We start from the raw sequence: 19,090 nt of genomic DNA, 5'->3' as shown, positions 1-19,090 counted from the left end.
TTCCCCGTCGGTTGAGCAGGCGTTTAGTGTTTAAAAAAAACAGACCCAAGCCACCCGGATTTGGCTTCAGCAGAGCTTAATTCGCTGTTAGTCGCAGCAGCCGTGTTGCAGCAGGCTATGCTGGCAGTGCTCCTGCCAGAGAAACCGCTCCCGGTGCCCCCCTAACCCCGCTTCTGCAGCTCTGCCGTGCCCACCGTTCCGTGAGTGGGTTGAGTAGAAAACCGCCCGAGATGTGCTTATGGAAAGTCATCGGCTCTCTGAGAGTGCTGGGGCTTGATCTCTAATGTCAGTCTGAAAGCACTTAGTCGTGTGTGGGGACTGCTCTTCTGGAGAAGTCTTGTGTTAAGAGGAACCTGGAAAGCTGGTGTTGCATAATTTTGGAGGACATTCCAGCCGAGGAGTAATATCCTGTAAATCAGAGCCGTAACTCCTCTTTAGAGGATCAGGTAGGAGCAGTATTTGAAAGTGCAGTGTGTGAGGAAAAGGAAGGAATCGTAACCTAGCGCTGGAACCAGATACCACTGAAGGAATTTCATATTTTGTCCAGTGCTTCCTTTTCCACTTAATATTGATTTCGAGGCATGTTGTGATCCTTACTTTTCTTAGAAAGGAGTGGGGTAGAGAGAAAGTCAGATGTAAATGTCTGAATTCTAGAAGACAAAAACAAATGAGTAAAACAACTCTTATTTGTTCCATGGTGATGCAGATGCCTTTCTGTAGCTTGCTACTCTGAAATTCTTTGGTTTCCTGTAGCAAAAGAGTTAAGACTATGCCTATGCCTACCTAAAATCCTATTTTAATGAACTATTATAATGATTTGGAGATCTGAACTTGAGGCTTGTTTCCCAATAGCTGTATTAAACAAACTTGGAGCAGGTGCTGTTTTTCTATGTCTGTCTGTAAGTGGGAGACTTAGTCACCTTGGTACGACCTCTAAAAATGCAGAGGGCACTGCTGGACAACATTAAAAATAGTGCTATTAAGGTTTGTTTTCAACCCTGCTCTAAAAAATCCCCAAAACACAGTAACCTCGTCATAACAACCTGTCTTATCTTGGAGAGGGCATGTTTTGAGATGTTTCACACCTGGCTTTGGTTGACCATGTAGGTTGAACATGGTGGTGTTGGCAGAGAGCAGAATGTGCCTCTTGCTTGCAAATTGCGTATCTCTTGGCTCCTAATGCCAGTGCCAAGGGCAAAAATAGCTGTCTTGTCTTTTGAGGCATGAGCTAGTAATGTACACAATATGGAAACAAATTCTCATTGCAGTTCCAGGTTACTTGTTTTGAGGTATTATATAGCCTCTCCGGTTCATAGTACATCCTGGAAATGCATTATTCCAGTTAATTATGTATAAAACTCAGTGTGAAGTTCAGCATTGCCACTAAAGCTGGAAGCTGCTTGTGTTTTGGAAGATGGGTAGGTTGCATCAGTCATGAAGCGTAGGCTTCTGTTGTACTGAGTTATCTGGCAAAATAATTATCTACTGTACTAATGAGATTCATGGAGGTGTGGAATCTCAGTCTTGAGGGCAACATATGGAGCTTGTGGCCACGGGAGGTGTATATGCAGTAAACTTTCCAGCCAGGTATCTGACCATTAGTTGATGCCAGTCAAAGCATTATACTGGGCTGCATTTTGGTTACTGTGGCTTGATGTGGTGATCTCCCCGCAAGGCACTGGAGCTGGTTTGCAGTGACGGCAAGAAAGGCCTGATGTTCTTAGTGCTGCTGAAAGTAACTGCAGCATTCTGCTTTGGGTATGCACTTGTGTGGAGTAAAGAGCACATTTTATTTAATATATGGCTTCTTAATAACTAAAACTCTGTGCAAGTCTGCACTAACGAGAGGCCACGTGGTATTTGCTAGCTCCAGATGGTTTACCTCAACACTTCCAGTGCCACCTGAAAGAATAGCTGCTTTTCTGTACTGCTGATTGTTGCTCTGTTTTTTAGATGATTGCAAGGCTGACTGTGCTAGTTGAGATACATGAAGAATGTACTTGTGTACAGTTTTGTGAACAGTGTTTGCAAAGGTCAGGGCTGAAATCTGGTCACTCGGTAAACGGTGCTGTGGGAGTTGGTTGGTGGTGGCAGGTGGTGGTTCTTAAGCCAGCTCCCTCCTTTGTCAGCTCATGTTCAAGCTTATAAGGATTTTTGCATGAGTTTCAACAAAGTTGAAGGCAGAGTAAGAACCTGCAACCTCATACAGCACCTATTGAGACACTTTTACAACAAAACACTGGCTTTGGACCATCTGTTTTTTACGGTGAAGTTACTGAATTTTGTAGTGGTTTGCTTGATCTGAGTGTTTCAAAGCTAGCGTGACACACAAAGATGTTCAGATGCCACCCACACTTCCATTATGCCTGTTCCCAATGACCTAACTACTTGCTGGGTTTCATTACTGTGGGTTTTTTTCCACTTCTATCTACAGAACTAAACGAGGTTACAGTACCTGTGTGAGCTGCAGTGCTAGTATGTACCCACTTGATTTCATGCTCTACAGAAATTCTCAGTGTTAGGGTAGAAGTCTAGTTTTCAGCAACATCAGCGCTCTGATGCTGGCTACCAGTTGGGCCCTGTGCTCTGGGACCAGTATGGCAAACATGCTCTTGTTTGCTATGCTGTGTTGGAAAATGGTTGGTTATCTTCAATCTCTTCTGTCCTCAAAGTGATTGCTTAGAGAAGGTCTTTTTCTGTGTACTTATCATCACTTGCTTTCCCTCAGGCAGTGCGTAGAAGTGATTCCTAGTCCAACTTGCATCTTTAAGTGTGATAAGGGGAGAGAATGAGCTTCTCCAATAGATTTTTCCTTCCCTCCTACGTTTGGGATTCAAGTAGATCCCATGGGGCATGTCACTCTTCCCAAGGCTTTTCTTCTGACAAGCTGTTGGAGCCAGTGATGGCTGCACGTGCTCTCTCTGCATAACTTTTCTGTAAGAGCTACACAGGTGAGCCTGAAAGGAGAACTGCAGAAGTGTGAGCCTGATGGCTTCCCTCGACAGCTATTAATGTCCCCGGTCTAAGTTGAGGGCAGGGGGGAGAAGGACAGGGAAACTGAAAAAGGTCAGGATGGTTTTTGCTTCTGCAACAGTAAACACTGCAGTGGTTAGAGGCTCTTGTTTTGCAGGAAGTTGGGCGAGATCTTTTGCCTGCTTCTTCCTCTTTGCATTGCAAACTTTCTGTCCAAAGTAACTCTGAGTAAACTGGGTGATCTGATCAGAAGCGAGTAGTCAGGTAGTAAGTAGTACATCCTGTGCTGAAGCAGAGCTAGGCTGCTTTCTGGCAGTGGAGCTTAGGAGTAGAAACTTAGGTGTATCTGGGAGGTATCTTCATTACTTTAACAAAACAGGACTGAGGAGCTCAGTGGCAGCCTTTCAGGACATCATCTAGCCGTGTTCGGCACAAACAGAACAGCAGGTTTCCCCTCGCAAGTGCTATCAAAGGTTACCTGTCTCGATGGCTTTCACATGCTGCTTTGAATGCTCTCACGATACTAATATTAATGATCAAAAGCAATGATCCAGCATGGAGTCCTAGCAGCACTACACCACCTGCGGTGATGCAGCTCTCCCCTCAGGATTGCCCAGCATGGCTAAGGTGGTAGGGTGGCTGTCTTCACTAAAAGCTGGAGTGATGAATTATCATAACCCTCTTTCTTTGAGGAAAGCCTTTGCTGTATGAATTGCTTCAGCAAAACACCTTAAGAGAAGCGAGCTGTTGATAAGTAAGTGAGAGTGGGATCTCTTCTACCAAAGCATTTCTCGTGGCAAATGGCCTTCTGAGGGCAGCTGTGTTGCTGTTGTGGTTTTGTGTGTGTAAGATAGTATGACTGTCAAGCAGTCTGACTGTATTGAATATCTGTCAGAAGATACGCTGCTGAACATCAGAATGAGTCTGGAGGCTGAGACTGCAATGTAGATGGAGGGATGTGGTGGAATCGGCACAAGTTGGACTTGACCTGAGTGTTCAGATGTCTTCCAGTAAATGGAAAATGTCTGGTGTTGAGTAACACTTATATTAACTGGATTCTCCTCTGAATTTCTGAAGAAATTGAAGCTCTGCACTGAACTTGTGTAACATACAGCTAATTCTGTTTGATTCTCTCCTCCCAAACTCTTCCCTTCTGCTCTTCCAGTTCTATATACCCAACAGGCTCCTTGGATCCAGTTTCACTGACGTCGGAACGGCAGCTTCCTCCACAGGGAGCACCAGCGAGGACTGCTGTATCTGTCCATCAGTTAAGGTTGCCCTGTGCTCCTCTTGGTTTGTCTGACTCTCCCTTCGTCCCTTGTGTCTTGTGAGAACTGTGGGTTCCATGCTAAAGTCAACCCCTTCTCTTCTTCTAACTTTAATCGTTAGGTGGGAGACTTTTTGCTGAACGCAACACAAACCCAGATCTAATTCTTCATGCAGCCTTCTGAAAGAGGGCTAGAACTTTGAAAATACCTGTTAAGAGGTAGTTAAATATTGGATGGGAAGCAGGAATAGCAGGTTGAAAACCTTGGGGCTAGAGTAGGTGCAGTTAAGGAAGGATGACTTCCCGTGGAATGGGGGAGTTAGCTTATTACAGTTGGTTTAGCCCAGCCAAATTAGTATTAATATAAAGCATGTTGCTAATATTCAACAAAAATCTGTTGTGACTCAACTCCTCCATCAGCGGACTATTGAATCGCAGCTGAATTTTGTTTTCAGTAAAAGCAATATGAAGAGTAGCGTCATAAATAGCTGCCTAGAACCAACTGCATGTGATGAAGAAATGATCATTATGGGAAAACTGAGCAGTGGGTAGTGATGCATACTGTTTGCCTGCAGTGGGCTTCAAAAACGGTAGGACTAAAGCTTCTCAGCTTGCCTGAAAAAAATCTTTTATTGGAGAAAGCTCAGTCTTATGTAATGGAAGCTTGCCAGAGGGGATGCATATATGCTTGTATACTCAGTTTAATTCTTAGCTGCAGTCACAATATTCTGCAGTTGTCCTAATGAGTGCTACATTTTCTCTTCTGCTTTTGAACTGCTCTATTCTTCTAAAGTCAGAGGTCTGAAAGGAATAGTCTTGTGCATGAAGCAGTATTAATTTCAAGTGAGTGTAAATGTTAGGAAATTAAATTTGTCTGAGACTGGCTTTATCCTTTAGTGATCTTCATCTGAGAAGTCTGAGCAGTGCTGCCATGGTGTAAGACTCTGGGAGGGATCACACCTCTCTAGCTGTGAGCCTGACCCTGCGTTCACCTGCTTGAAGTAAGCTGTAACTTCCCATTCAAGCCACAAAGGGAGGAAAAAAGCATCAGCCTTTCCAGTGGGGACTTTTTCTGGAATTGGCTTGTGCTCGGGAGAGTTGTAGGAAGATACCCTTTAAGAAAAGATAGGCAGAGCTCTGAGTCATGTACACAGATGCATGTCTCTACATCTGCCAGGAATAGATAACAGAGATAATCCTCCAAGCAGAGTGTATCTTGGCAAACCATGCCCACTTTAATACTGTTGTTCTTCCGTACTGGCTGTATTGACCCACCTGTGAAACGGAGAGCCTGTGTGGTGTGTGGCTGTAAGCCACACGAGGGCATAAATTAAGGGTCCAAAAATGCCATGTGATTCTCAGAGCATAGCTGCAACTTTAGTAAGAGTATGTTCCTATAGTAACTGCCAGATGAATTACATAAGGTATCAAACACGCTCAGGAACTTGTGTGCCAGCCTCTTCAGAAAATGCCTCTGCAATTTAAAGGTAATTCATCTTTCAAAAATCCAAGTAGGTTATCAAAACCAGCTAGAGAATCAAGAATAGCTCTGGTCTCCTTCAGGTTGATCCAGAATAGTGATTACTTCATGTGTCCCAGGAAATCTAGGACAGAAAAAGTTTGAGCTTTTAAGAGAACCTGTCTTAGAGAAAAGCTTCCTCTGACTGTGAAGCCGGATTTACCTGTGCTATGATCAGACCTTCAGTGCCTCGTTAAACTGCTTACCTCTATTTTTGAGAAAACATGCCATTCCTTACTGGCCAGGTTATGACCTTTCCTTATGAATGTCAAGTCCGTTCTGGTAACTCTGATAGAGCTAGACTTGAACTATTTTTCACTAGATACTGAATTAATTCTCAATCAAGCAAAAAGTGGCCCAGGAGCTGAGACTTCTTCCTCTGCTAGGAGCTATTTTAAGGAGTTAGTGACTTCTACATGTCTCCAACTCAAATGAGACTGGAAGATAGCATCTAAATATTTTTAAATGCAGCAAAGAATTAAAGCTGCATGAGCAGATGTCTTGTAAGGGATTTGATGGTGGAGAAATTCAAAGGTGAATTTTGATTTAAAATAGTAGTGATGGTGTGAGTTTCCATCCTGCTGCTCTGTTTATGCATATTTGGGCACAGGGATGGTGTTTATCTATTACCCAAGTTGTTTTTAATGGAAATTCAGGCCTTGAAATCTGCTGCCTTTACCCTAGCGACTTCTAGGACTGTCTTGTGTGTAGTTTTGGCTAAAACCTAGTGACTGGGCATCTGTTATCTAGCCTCTGGAACACCATGAAATCCTGATCTCTGGCATTGACCATCTATATGTTGGGACTCTTACTATGCTGACCCCCACAGGAAATACGTGGATCATGGAACTTGGCTGGTTTTTATATATTTTTAGGCATTGTGGTCATCAGTATTGGTACTGTTAACCAGTCCTCTTGCATGGATTGTTATTATAGCATCTGCTTGAAATTGTCACTCTCACAGTTTTACTGAAGTGATAAACATCACTTTCCCAAACAGCAGGAAGGTCCCACCTTGCTGTTTACAGCATCTATTTTAATTTTCTCCACCTTGCCCCATCTGCATTTGTACCATCACAGCATTTCTTCAAAGAAGATGATGGTAACAAGGGTAAGTCCTGCATTAACGGCTGCTCCTGCAAGCTTACCACTACTCAAAGCTAGATCAAATGCTGCCGTGTAGCTGCCTTCGAGGCCACCGAGCACTCAGTTGTTACGCATTTCTGGTAAACTGTAGAAGATTGACCGTTCCTGGGGAAACGGAGCCAGCACCAGGCAGCTTGGTCTGACTTGGCCAGTGAGGTACCTGTAGCAAACATCATCGTTTGGGGAAGGAGAGAGTATACTGGTTGCTGCTAATACAGCCAAGAAGATTTTTAAGGCAAAGCTCCAAGCTGTTGTCAGAAGATAAAGTCTCAACTCCCGTAGATGTTTCTGGCTTTTCCTTTTTTTTTGCAAAGAGTGGTTAAAGCCTGTAATTACTGCAGCAATCTTATACTGAAGAAAAAGACAAAGAAACCTTCCCCCCCAGCCCTTTCCCCTTTCAAAGGATGGCATAAAGCTGAGTTTTATGAACCACTAAACTACTTAACTAGGCATATATCATTATCAAACTCCCTTGCTACGGAGCTTTTTGGCTTTAGCATCCCTGTTTCACTGAGTTCCAGTGGCTCCCTGAAAACACCACAAATAGCTTAGTCTGGTACTAAAATCTGAACGTACGTGCAAGTGTTAGTGCTTCACAAATCTCAGATTCCTGTATCAGGATGCATGCTCAGGCCAGTAACTAGCCTGCATTAATAACTAGTGTAATTTAAATCTTAAAGTTGAGTTTAACTGTACTTAGTGGCAGAGCTTACCTTGTTTCCCCAAACTAACCTGAAAACTTGACTGTAGAACAGACATCTACAGCGAAGGGCAGAGGAAGTTGTTTTGTAAGACAGTCTTTGTCATAGCTTTTCTATGAGTAGAATGAATTTCAGTAAGTCATTAAGCAATCTCCTTCCAGAATAAGGAAACCACAAGTCAAAGGAAGCTCTTGGATACTTGGCTATTTCCTCATTTGGCTCTGCAAAAAGTAGGGCTTGTCAACTTTGACTCGATGAGAAATTTCCAAGCACTGCTGAAGGCTTGTATGAGAGGATGTGAATGTCATCTTGCAGGGATTATCCCACTCCAGGGAGAGTTTCCCACATCCACTTCCCCTGTGAGCGCTGAGGGGGTGGTTGTACGATGCCGTAGTCCAACACACGTAGCAGTGTTAGCTGGGATCAATGGGCTGAGCAGGCACACGTCCCTGTTACAGCTGGGCTTTTGCTGGAGCGCTTGCAGGAGGGAGCCTGCGAGTCGAATGATTGTTTGCACTAAGAATATTTCATTAGGCTTTGAATAGCAGCGCGCTCTCCTTCCTGCCTCTGAAAGCATCTGTGTTTTTTCTGACCCTCTCCTTCTCAAAAGAGCAGTGGCTTTGCAGCCAACTTCTGTTTTATTTTTAAACGCCTGCTGGAGGGTTATTACTGAAGGAACTTGCATGAGGAGCTTGAGCCAAAATCTAATGCCTGACTAAAGGGTGAGGAGTGAATCCCCTTGGGATTCCTTGATTAAAAACACTCAAGGGTGTGAACTTTCAGCAAGTGACTAAGACGTGGTGTGAAGTGGACCAGCCAGGCTGTGCTGGGGTTTTAAAGGGAATTGGGAGCTTTTTCAGTAAGGGCAGATCATTCAGGCAGTCCTTGTAGGCATTACTGATTCTGGCTTAGCTGCTAACTTAAGCTGCTATGACCAGCTTGGTATGCAGTGTTTGTTTTGACAGGCTGAGATATAAAACAGGCTGTGAAACTGTCTCATGGAAGCACCGACTGGGCAGCTGAGTTTCTCGCATGCAGCTTTCTAGTCTCTGCTGGATGGTGGTGCATCCTCGCTTAGGAATACACGCAAGTATTCAGTGCAGCTTTCTAAAATGAAAACTGAGCAATAGATGCTTTTAAGCTCATGATTTTCTGTGACCATTGCCAGGCTAGGAATGTATCCCAAGGTGGTCTGATTGAGCTTTAATACTGTGCCAGAGTATTATGAGTGTGTAGCTGGGCTCTTAAATCTGCTTTTATTAGTATTCTATCCTTACTCAAAGCTGCCATTTTCTTACTCTCGTTCACCTGCAAATGGTTGGCATTCCCCAGAAGGGATTTGTGCACATACGAGGTCATGTACAGGGGCATGAGATGCTTAAACAGAACTGAACACGCTATGCCCAGCTCGGGTTAGTGCCGAGTAACTTGCTTGCCGTGGATGCTAAGGTTAGCTATAGTACTGAAACAAAAGCGACTGCAGCATCAGGCTTGCACATCTGATACTGGTTGTCATTGCAGCAAACTCCCAGTTTTGCATATGGGAAGTGAATTTTCATTTAGGCCTTAAGCTGCAAAGCCATCCGGTGGCGGTGAGGATGCCAGCCTCGAGGGATCCGTTTTTATAACATTAGTGAGAGTATTCATGCGAGGACCAATTTCTTTCATGTTTCTTTCCAGTGGTTTAACAAGCTAAGTGTTTCTGTTAGCCTTGTCCTAAAAACTTTTGAGTCTCTGAACCCGGAGGATGAGGCGCTCCCTGCGGCGCGCCGTGCCCTGCTCCAGGCAGTTCGTGGTGGCAGGGTGCCGGAAGGCTGCGAGGGAAGATGGCGAGCGCTCCACGGCAGCTCTGGCGGTGCCGGTGGACACGATTGTGGTGTTCTCTAAAGTGACTTACCGACACAAAAACATTTTTCTCTGAAAAACTGTGCCCTGAACTTCTGCTAAGGTGTTTTGCCCCTTCTGTCGATGCTCAGTCACTGTAGCTCCTACAGTCTTCAGCTCGGTTTAGTTTTGGGGAAGTTAAATGCCGCAACATGTGACCGAAGTGGCGTCTGTAAATAGCACCTGGGGCTTTCTGCAAGGCAGTCACCTTGGAAATGGCATGTGAAACTGCGGGGAAATGCCCGTACAGAGTTCTCCCCAGGCAGCTCTTTACCGGGCACTTCCTCGTGTGACTTCTAGTGCGAGCCGCTTCATCGCGGCCTCCAAAGAGGCAAGTGGGAGGCTTGTTCACATCTGCATCAAAAGCCACCCCCCCTTGCCCACAAAGCCAAGTGCTTGATAAGAAATGTTAAAAATACTGTTTTAGCTTCATGGCTGGGGGCATTGGGTACTAGCAAAGCTGAAGGTGTCCAGTAAGAGTGTGTGTTTGCGCTGGTGCCTCTGCATGTTGCATCTGACCCAGCCTAACCGGGACATCTGGGCTTTGGCCCAGCGCTTCCTTGGTGGCAGCCTGCTGAGGAGGGGCTGTCTGGCTTGGGATGCCCTTGCTCCGAGCGAAAGAAACCCTGTAATGTTCCTCACTGCCCAAGGCACCAAGTGATAATTTTAATGAGCAGGAAGTTATTTAGCGTTTGATTCAGCTGGACGAATTCCATTTGCCTCGCACCACTGCTGACAGGCTGCCTTCCGCTCAGCACCGATTATTCCCAGAGCGACTCGTGCCCCCGTGGATTGCACCTTGCTGTGTCAGCCCTCGCTCTGTCCAGGCAAGTGGTTCTCTTGTGCAGCTGCTTATCTTAAAATAACTGTTCGCTCCCGAGGGATGTGGCTGTATCTTGTTCCTCTTCGTTATCGCAGTGTTGATAACGAGTAAGGGGCTGTGTAACGAGGCTAAAGAAATCGCTAGTTACATCCAAAAGCACGGGGTGCTCGGATCTAGAGTTCAGATTCACGTGCCTTGCAGAACCGCGGGGCTGGCTGCAGACTTCAGGCAGCGTTTTGGAGAACCGTCCACATACCCTGCTTGTGTGCTCTAGAGTTACCACCGTGTCAGAGCAGACTTCTGAACTTCTGGGATCACCATCTTCCTGGCTCTGGACAAAAACGACCCCACAGCCCCAAACTTCTGGCATTTCCTCTAGTCCGTAGATTTCAAGCCTTTCTCATGGCATTTATTGCCACTGCAAGTATACCCAAACCCTGGCTGGAATAAGCATTGATGAAGAGAACTACCTTTGGTTGTATAATAAGTGTTTATCGCCAAACCAAATGCTAGCTGCTACAAGGATTTTTGAAAGCCCACATATTTTTTTACACATTCACTGTCATAATGAAGCTGCTTCTACTGGGGGTCTTCCAGAGCTAGGATCCATGAGTTGCGGCAATGGTCAGGTGTTATTCCTGTACTCAGCCCTTGCTGTTTCAGATCCTGCATCTCAAATGAAGTAACACTGAAGCGGGATGGGTATAACAGACTGTACCTCTGAGTCATTCTCATATGTGGCGTCGCAGGGTAGGAGGTTGCGGTGGCTTGAGCTAGCACATGTGACAAACCAGTGAGCTGATTACTACAGCCCTGATGTAGTATCTAGCTGACTATTAATCCTTTTAGTCCTATAAAGGCTAAATATATAGAGAGTTTAAATCTAACCTTGAATCTCATGCTTAATCCTGCCAGCAGTCACCCTGAAGGTTGTAACGTGAATCTGGAGTGAACTCCACAAATCAAATGGAGGATCAGAGTTCCTGGCTTCACCTTGGTGTGCTACAGGCATAACACTGAAACAAGCCTTTTACTCCCATGCCTTACTTTGTAACTGGCATACTTAGGTGCTGCTGAAAGTATGGGCCCCTGCTTTGATGCATGCAGTCTTAGATTTTGGTAGGTGTAATAAAGGAACTGAGGTATAGGCAAGAGTATGCTTCTATTAAGGTCTTCACCAAGAGCTGTTCCTAAGCTGGGAAGTGACTTTGATCAGCTTCGTTGAATTAATATCATTCTCGAGGGCCACTCTTCTAATGAAAAAGCAGAAAGCACCGGCAGGACAGTCCAGAAGACTTTATAAGGATTTTTTAAAAATAGTAACATAAGTTAGACGAATAGGTACTAGAGATAAGTTAGAGGTTGCATGCCTTTGCCCTGGAAGGGACCATGAGCCACTGATTGTGTTAGCAGCACCAAATCCCTCAGGACACTCTAGACTTTCCTGGTAAATAGGAATTAAACTGTTAACCATCTAGCATATCCAGGAGAGTCAAATACAGTGCTGCTTTTTTAGGGCTTTGAATCCTTCCCACCTCAGTCTCATTAGCTTTGAGGCTTGCTATTTTAACTATGGCAAGAAAAGGCAGAATAACTCTTCAGCTGCAGTAATGCCTGCAATGCCTGTAAAAAGGGCTAGCACAGTTTATTGGAGACTATTGGGTCCCATATTCAGGAGCCACAAGCTTTGCTGTGGCCGTTGGCCAGTTACCTGTGGACAGCGATATCCAACCCATGGTGGAAGCCAGCCACGTTAACTGTGTGGCTGGCAGCTCTAGCCAGCTGATATAATTTTAAAACCTGCTTGTGTTGCACGGCAGAGGACTACTTCCAAAGCTGGTCTTCCTTCATCGGGACTGAGGGTTTCGAGGGTCAGGGTCTGTTGGCCCTGGCTGGGAGGGGGGCTGCGAGTGGTGGGAGTGCCTGTGGATCTCTGCTGTCCCCTGGGTAATGCATTGCCAGGTTGCCTTCAGAGAACTGTTTGCAGTAAGTAAAACTAAGCTTGATAATCTTTTCCTTGTGGTTTTTTCCCTGGCATGACCTCCCTTCTACACCTTGGAGTTCTGCTGCCTGTCTGAAAGCTGCATGCACACCGTGAATCTGATTAGAGCTGTAGAAACTGCGGAGTGAACTGTTTGTCGGCCTTGTGCCAGGATTGCAACCTGGGCTTCTGCCCCGGCTCTACTTTTTTGGTGGCCAGAGTACCGGGCTTTGCCTGTGCTGCTCCTCTTGGTCATCTGTGTCTTCCTGCATAAGACTAACAGAAGATTTGATGATGCAGTCTGTATGTCAAATGCTGAGTATTTTATGCTGCTTTTTCTAGAGTGGTAGTGAATATTGTGGAGCTGATTCCATTGCTGTAAGGTTATCTGAGAGATTCTCCATTGCTAAAGCAGTAACACAGACTTATATTGACATGACTGTTACATCAGTTTAAGCAAGATTAAGTCAGGGTTTTGTAGCATCTTGGGTGTTTGAAAGCCTCTTCCTCTTCCCTCTTCCTCTTAGTTGTTTGTGTAGAGCTCTCCAAATGGAAGAGGGAGGCAATAAAATACTAGTTCTAATTATAAGGATTGGGAGACAACCCTTAAGCATGGTGCTGATGTCTAATTCCAATTTCTAATCTGGATGGAAACATAAATGCCTCAGTCCCAGTTCACTTGGTACAGTTTCTCAGTTGCTCAAGGCAACTACAAGTTGACTTGATGGCATGAAACGCTTGTGTCGTCTTCTTTTCTTTTTTTTTGCAGGGCCACGATGGGCATCCTGGAATATCGGTGTATTCATCTGTATTCGTTGTGCTGGGATCCACAGGAACCTAGGAGTTCATATATCCAGGGTAAAATCTGTCAATCTCGACCAGTGGACACAAGAACAGATACAGGTAATAATGCGAGGGAAACTGGCACTGTGGTGCTCTCTTGGTGGGGCTTGATAAGCTTAGAAATAAACAAAGTCTGAATAGGAATAGGCCAGAGATGTGGGAAGTGAAGCAGGAAGAAGATACCAAGCTAGGTTAGATTGGGAGGGAGCATGTCATGATTTCAGGCTTAGCAAACATCAGAGGGTAAAGATAAACTCTCTGCCGGTTTCTGTAAAACTGCCACTGGAGCTGCTGCCTACCTCCTCTCCTTGAGGTTTCCATAAGACAAATTTTGGACTTCCAGAGTGACATGAAGTTGATAGTGTGATATTTATCTTGACTTTGAATAAATATTGTGCTGTGGTGCTTAGGACTGACTCCTAATTGTACAAGGAGGGGATCATAGCAACTGCATTAGGGATTCCCAGCTAGTAGGTTTGTACCAAAAGCCTGAGGAGTGCTTTTACGTACAGAACAGACTTCAAAAGTCTGCACGTACCTTCTAGTTAACATGGATAGACTCTTGCTTGATAGCCTGGCAGGCTAGTATGTGTAAGAGCTTTAATGTCTGTGAAACAAATGGTTCAAGAGCTCTTTTTGAATTGCAGTGCATGCAAGAGATGGGAAATGGAAAAGCAAATCGTCTTTATGAAGCCTACTTGCCGGAGAACTTCAGGCGACCTCAAACAGATCAGCATCCTTTCTTCCTTTGCTGAGGAAACGTGGAGTCCTTTCATCTTGTCACGTAGTAGCTGTGCTCCTTGCATAGGAGGCTTAACTTCATGTGCCTGGGCATCAGCTGTGAGATTGAGTTCCTAGCTAGGCACCCTCCGAGTGTTGCTTCACCTGCAGGCTGCTTGCTTACAGAAGGAAGGAGAAGAGAGCTAAAAGCATTGCTTCCAAGCTATACGGGTGGAGAACTGGAACACAAATGTTACAACCTGATGCTACTGCATGAGATGCACTTTAGGGTCTGTGGAAAATGGGAGTGTTGACTTTCTAAAGTCCTGAGCATTTAAAAATCTTAGTGGAGACAGATAAAAAGGTTTAACACTTCTGAAAGATTAAGCTGTAACTTCTTAGAGGAGGGTTTCTAGATGCCCAGTGCAAGAGGACTATAGTGATTTGAACCTAAAGAAACACAGGAGCACCTCTCTACCATCTGTTTTTTTTTTGGTCTTAGGATGGAGGATGGTGGCTGAGGTGCTTTTGTATGCACAGGATCCATTTCTCTGACCACTGTGTGATTTCTACTAGTGACATGTGTGCTGTTAGGTGATGGCTGAAGTAAATATACATCAGTGAAGAAAATACATTAGGAATTTAAGCCCTGATTTAATGAACCTCTTATAGCACCTTCATGCTTGGAATAACTCGAGGGCAAAAACTGAGTAGCTGAAGTAGTTGGATCCAACACTAAATTATTTTAAGAAAGTTACTGCTGGAAGTGCTCTTTAAAACAGTCATTAGTTAGTTACAGCCTGTACCTTGTATCCACATGTCAAATAATACTACGTAAGTCTTCTATTCTTGAATCATTTGTCTTTAACAAGCTACTTGCAGAGCTGTGGAGAGCTTCATTCGGGATAAATATGAAAAGAAGAAATACATGGACCGAAGTATTGACATCAACGCATTTAGGGTTGGTTTCTAATCACTTCTACAGCAGCTTGAATCCATGTTAAGATACAAGTGTATGTCTGTATAATGAGTAAGCAATGACTCTGTGAAAATAGACAGCTTAAATGTTTCCTGTATTAGTGACTAATCTCTTCTCCAAGGCTCATTGCATTCAGTCATTCTGTAGCAAGAATTTAAATTGGGGGCACCTTTGAAGGCCATCTTGTCCAACTTCTTGCTCAAAGCAGGACTAGCTTCAAATATAGGTCTTAAGCTGCTTCTTTGAGGCTTTTTAGATTAGTAACAGCATGATGTAAAGGTCTGTGTGAACTTTCTCTTGGTGTGATGACATGAGTTTTGACCCTCATGTTAGTGTGTTTTTCTTTATAGAAAGAAAAGGATGACAAATGGAAAAGAAGTAATGAGCCAGTATCAGAAAGAAAACTGGAACCTGTCATCTTTGAGAAGGTGAAAATGGTAAGACCAAAAGGCATGGTCACAGCTCAATTGTAAAGACTTGTCTCAAGCAAAACAGAGGTAATCCAGCTTGATATGGAAGCATTTTTTCTGACCTCAGTCATAGCAGTGGATGCATTGAGTCACACTAATGGTAGTAGCTTGTTTTCCACTGCTCAACCAGATACTAAGCAGATGTGCTCTGCCTTGCAATGCAGAGTAGCTTGGAGTCCAGCTACTCCCCGCTTGGCTTTCCAGCTTGAGCGGTTACTTTTTTCCTAGTGTAGAGCATGCTTAATTTTCACAGTGGGTTCCAACATAATGGGACAAAACTATGATATAATACTTGCTCTGAACTTCTGTTCACTTTGGAAGCACTTATGTCCACTGGAAAAAAAGGCTGTTAAAGGTTAATCTCATTAAAGCCTCTAATGTATCGGAGTAAAACCAAAATTTGAACAAGACTTCTGGTTCTTTTTCCCTAGCCTCAAAAGAAAGAAGAAACGCAGCAGTCTAGAAAAAGTTCTCCTAAAGCTACTGAACCAGTAATGGACTTGCTAGGACTTGGTAAGAGCCTTTCCTGCCTTATTGCACTTGTTACAATGACCCTGCACAGCATCTTTGGTCCTGTGAATTTGGTGAGCTTTTAGTACTTACTTTTCATGTCAGGTGAAGCAATAGCCGATAGGAATACTAGAGTGTTTTGCTTAAACTCCTCCAGTGCGACTCAAGCACAGTGCTCAGCACTGCAGCAGAAACAGTTTTCCTTCTGTTTTCCTGTATGCTGGTGCAGTGGTTGTGCCTGTAGTGTTACAGGAGCAGATACAGTGGTCTCCAGACACCATGTAGCTCCTGGCTGCTCTGAGGTTAATAGGACAGATACGGCGCAGTGCGCTTCCTTGGTCCTGAGCCAGTTCCTTCTCGGCACCAGAAGGACGAGCGAAGAGCTGGCCGTACGTGGTGGCTAAAGTAGGTTACAGGTCATGTCACTGGGTTGAGCGGCATATGTGCAAGCTGCTTAATTGGCCAGGAGGCTGCCCCTCAGCCTGAGGCCATCTGTGTGAACATCCAGCGCGGCTTTGTCTATCCCAGATGCTCCTGTGACAACCACCGTTCCAAACGGCAGGCCTAGCAGCTTAGAGAAGGATCTCGATCTCTTCACATCGGTGGGATCAAACTCTGACTCCAGGAAGGTAAGTAGGGAACATCAGTGCTTGACAAAGCCTGGTTAGATGCTTGAATGAGATGTGTGTCTTCCCCTAGTGCTGAATGCAGCTGTGGCACTTGTGCTGTCTCTGTCTCAGGTCACTGGCTCTATGCCAACTTCTGGAAGTGCTGGTTCTGTTCCCGAAAACCTGAATCTCTTCCCTGAGCCGGGAGGCAAAGGGGAGGAAGTGGGGAAGAAGCAGCTCTCTAAAGACTCTATCCTCTCCTTATACGGCTCTCAAACACCTCAGCTGCCTGCGCAAGGTAACAGATCTCAGAATAGAGCTGCTGAACGGCAGTACGCTAACTCAGAGTGGGTGGGGTGTCCTGACAGCTGACAAGCAAAGATGTGGGAGTGTAGGTGGTCCTTCCTGAGAACTGGTGAGTAGCATAATGAGCAGCTTAGTCTGGATGTCATGGCCAAGTGAATGCTGTGATAGTCTCTGATTTTGAAGGTCGGCATTTCAGCCCCTGACAATGAATGCAGCAGTTCTTCCCTTCATGGCTTCTCTGCCTTCTTCTAGGAGCAATGTTCATGGCCCCAGCTCAGATGGCATACCCTGCAGCAGCATATACTAGCTTTCCAGGAGTAGCCTCCTCCAGCAGCGTGATGGGAGGCATGATGGCGCCGTCAGTGGGAGTGATGGCCCAGCCTGGAGCTGCAGGGATGGTGACTCCCATGGCCATACCGGCTGGATATGTGGGTAACGTGCAGGCAGCTGTCATTGGCGTCCCCAACGGGATGATGGCTGCGCAGCAGGCTGGCTACGTGGCTGGCATGGCAGCAGTTCCCCAACCCGTCTATGGTGTGCAGCCAGCACAGCAGCTTCAGTGGAACATTGCTCAGGTGAGGCGTGATCTTCTGCTGACCCAAAGGTGGATGGAGGGCAGGGGAGGCACATGCAATGAAATCTAGCCTGTTACCTGAAGACTTTGGTGCTTTTATAGCCTGGCTCCTGGGGTTGGGTGAGGTCTGCTGGTACTGCAGGCAAACTGAGGGATCACAAAGGAGTAACTCAGTGCTTGGTGGAGAAAAAAATTTGTGCAACATTAGCTAAACCAAAAATTTCCTCAGCTTGCTAGATGGGCCTACACCTGAGAAGCCAGTGACTTCTGCTCACCAGAACTCCGTAGAAGAACTTGCTTAAGCCTGTAATATGTTGAGGAGAAAGAGTTTTAGCTCTGACTGCTGTGGGCTGGCAGTCTCGTTGACATAGCCTTGACTTCTCTCCTCTCCCTTTGCAGATGACCCAGCAGATGGCTGGGGTGAACTTCTATGGAGCTAATGGCATGATGGGATATGGACAGTCAATGGGTGGAGGAGGTGCCCAGGGAAGCAATCAGTCCCTCAGCACTCAGATGTGGAAATGATCCCTTGCGTTGTGACCGGTTTTGCCTTCTGTTCTGTTCTTCAAAACTGCTCCATGAGACATTCAGGGTTTTTCTTTCTGGCTGGCTGCCCAGCCTGAACCTCTTTCCATAACTGAGACCCATCTCTGCCTTTTCACTGTCAGACACGGTGAAACCTCAGTGACCAGAACATGAGCTCCCCTGTATTTAGCACAGTCAATGCACACTTCTGGGGTGGACCCCCTCCTTGCACAAACCTCCACTAATGCTTCTGGGTAGCACTTAATGTCCTGCTGGGTATCTTAGCAGAGGTGTGACTGAGGAACTTGGGAAATCTGTACTTAATATTGCCTGTCATGTCAGGCCTTTTAAGAATCACTTAAACTCTAGTGTTAGTAGGGGTTTTGGTGAGCAGAGGGGTGGAAACCTTGTTTGGTGCTGAGGAACTGGATTTTAACCCAAGCCCAGGGGCAAGCAAGCCTTGCTACCTCTTCCCTTGAGTGGAGTTCTCCAGAGCTGAGGCCTTGCTGTGCTTGGCTCGCCAACCCTCATTGGAACCAAAGTCATTTTGGAGACCCCTCTCCCTCCCCCCGTGAGCAAGCAGGATTCTCGCGCAGTGTGGGGGCAAGCTGTTTGGAATGTGAAACTTGCACTTCAGAGTGGCTTTTCTGTCTGATGTGTGGTATTGATGTATTTAACTTTTAACGATCTAACTGAGAGTTAACTTATCAAGGGCTGAAAGCCCACTGCAAGTTTTCTTACACTTTTAAAATTACTATGACATCCTAATTTATACTTTTTTCATATTTTTTGTTCCTGTGTAATCCCAATACCCTTTCCTAGCTAGCTTTTGACATTTTAACCTAGGCATAAAAAGTGGGTGGGTCAGATTTCTTTTCTCATCTTCTGTGTAGAACACAACTGCTTAAACTCATCAGCGTGAGCAAGAAGTCAGACTTCTACGGTCTACTTTATCCTGTGTATATGTAAATTCCCAAATAAAATATTGCAGTGAAACCTCAACTGACTTACCTTGTTTTTAAACAGCGTAACAGATGGTGTTAAACGCTACTGTCACTGGTGTGAGTTGTTCACTTTCCAGGTGTGTGGGGATTTGGAGCCTTTCATCCAAATCAGACTAACTCCATCTGCTTTCTAGCAGGGCTCTGTCCCAAATATCAGGTGAGAATAGTGTTTGCCTGAAAGCTGAGGACTATCAGCATGCAAAGAACCAGGCTCAGCAGAGGCAGAATCGGGTCAGTTGACACTTTTACATACAAGA

General features: G+C 45.3%; 1 protein-coding gene across 2 annotated transcripts; it reads left to right on the top strand.

Annotated features, from left to right (window-relative positions):
* The first annotated feature begins 13,067 nt into the window (after positions 1 to 13,067).
* On the top strand, positions 13,068 to 18,827 carry SMAP2 (small ArfGAP2). 2 transcript variants are annotated; one of them, XM_010282650.1, is made up of 9 exons: positions 13,068 to 13,197; positions 13,785 to 13,870; positions 14,740 to 14,818; positions 15,187 to 15,273; positions 15,738 to 15,819; positions 16,345 to 16,445; positions 16,557 to 16,722; positions 16,983 to 17,305; positions 17,704 to 18,827. In XM_010282650.1, exons 2-9 carry the CDS (start codon positions 13,788 to 13,790, stop codon positions 17,827 to 17,829), a joined length of 1,047 nt encoding a protein of 348 aa, XP_010280952.1. In that variant the 5' UTR covers positions 13,068 to 13,197; positions 13,785 to 13,787; the 3' UTR covers positions 17,830 to 18,827. The 2 variants fall into 2 exon arrangements, with proteins under 2 accessions (XP_010280952.1, XP_010280953.1); XM_010282651.1 differs by having other exon boundaries at positions 13,069 to 13,197; positions 16,986 to 17,305; positions 17,704 to 18,642.
* Positions 18,828 to 19,090: the final 263 nt, after the last annotated feature.

This window comes from Phaethon lepturus, unplaced genomic scaffold (genome assembly GCF_000687285.1).
Source record: "Phaethon lepturus isolate BGI_N335 unplaced genomic scaffold, ASM68728v1 scaffold55862, whole genome shotgun sequence".
Lineage (NCBI taxonomy): Eukaryota > Metazoa > Chordata > Aves > Phaethontiformes > Phaethontidae > Phaethon > Phaethon lepturus.
Note: the sequence above shows the minus strand (reverse complement) of the source record. Positions and strands in the feature narration are given on the sequence as shown.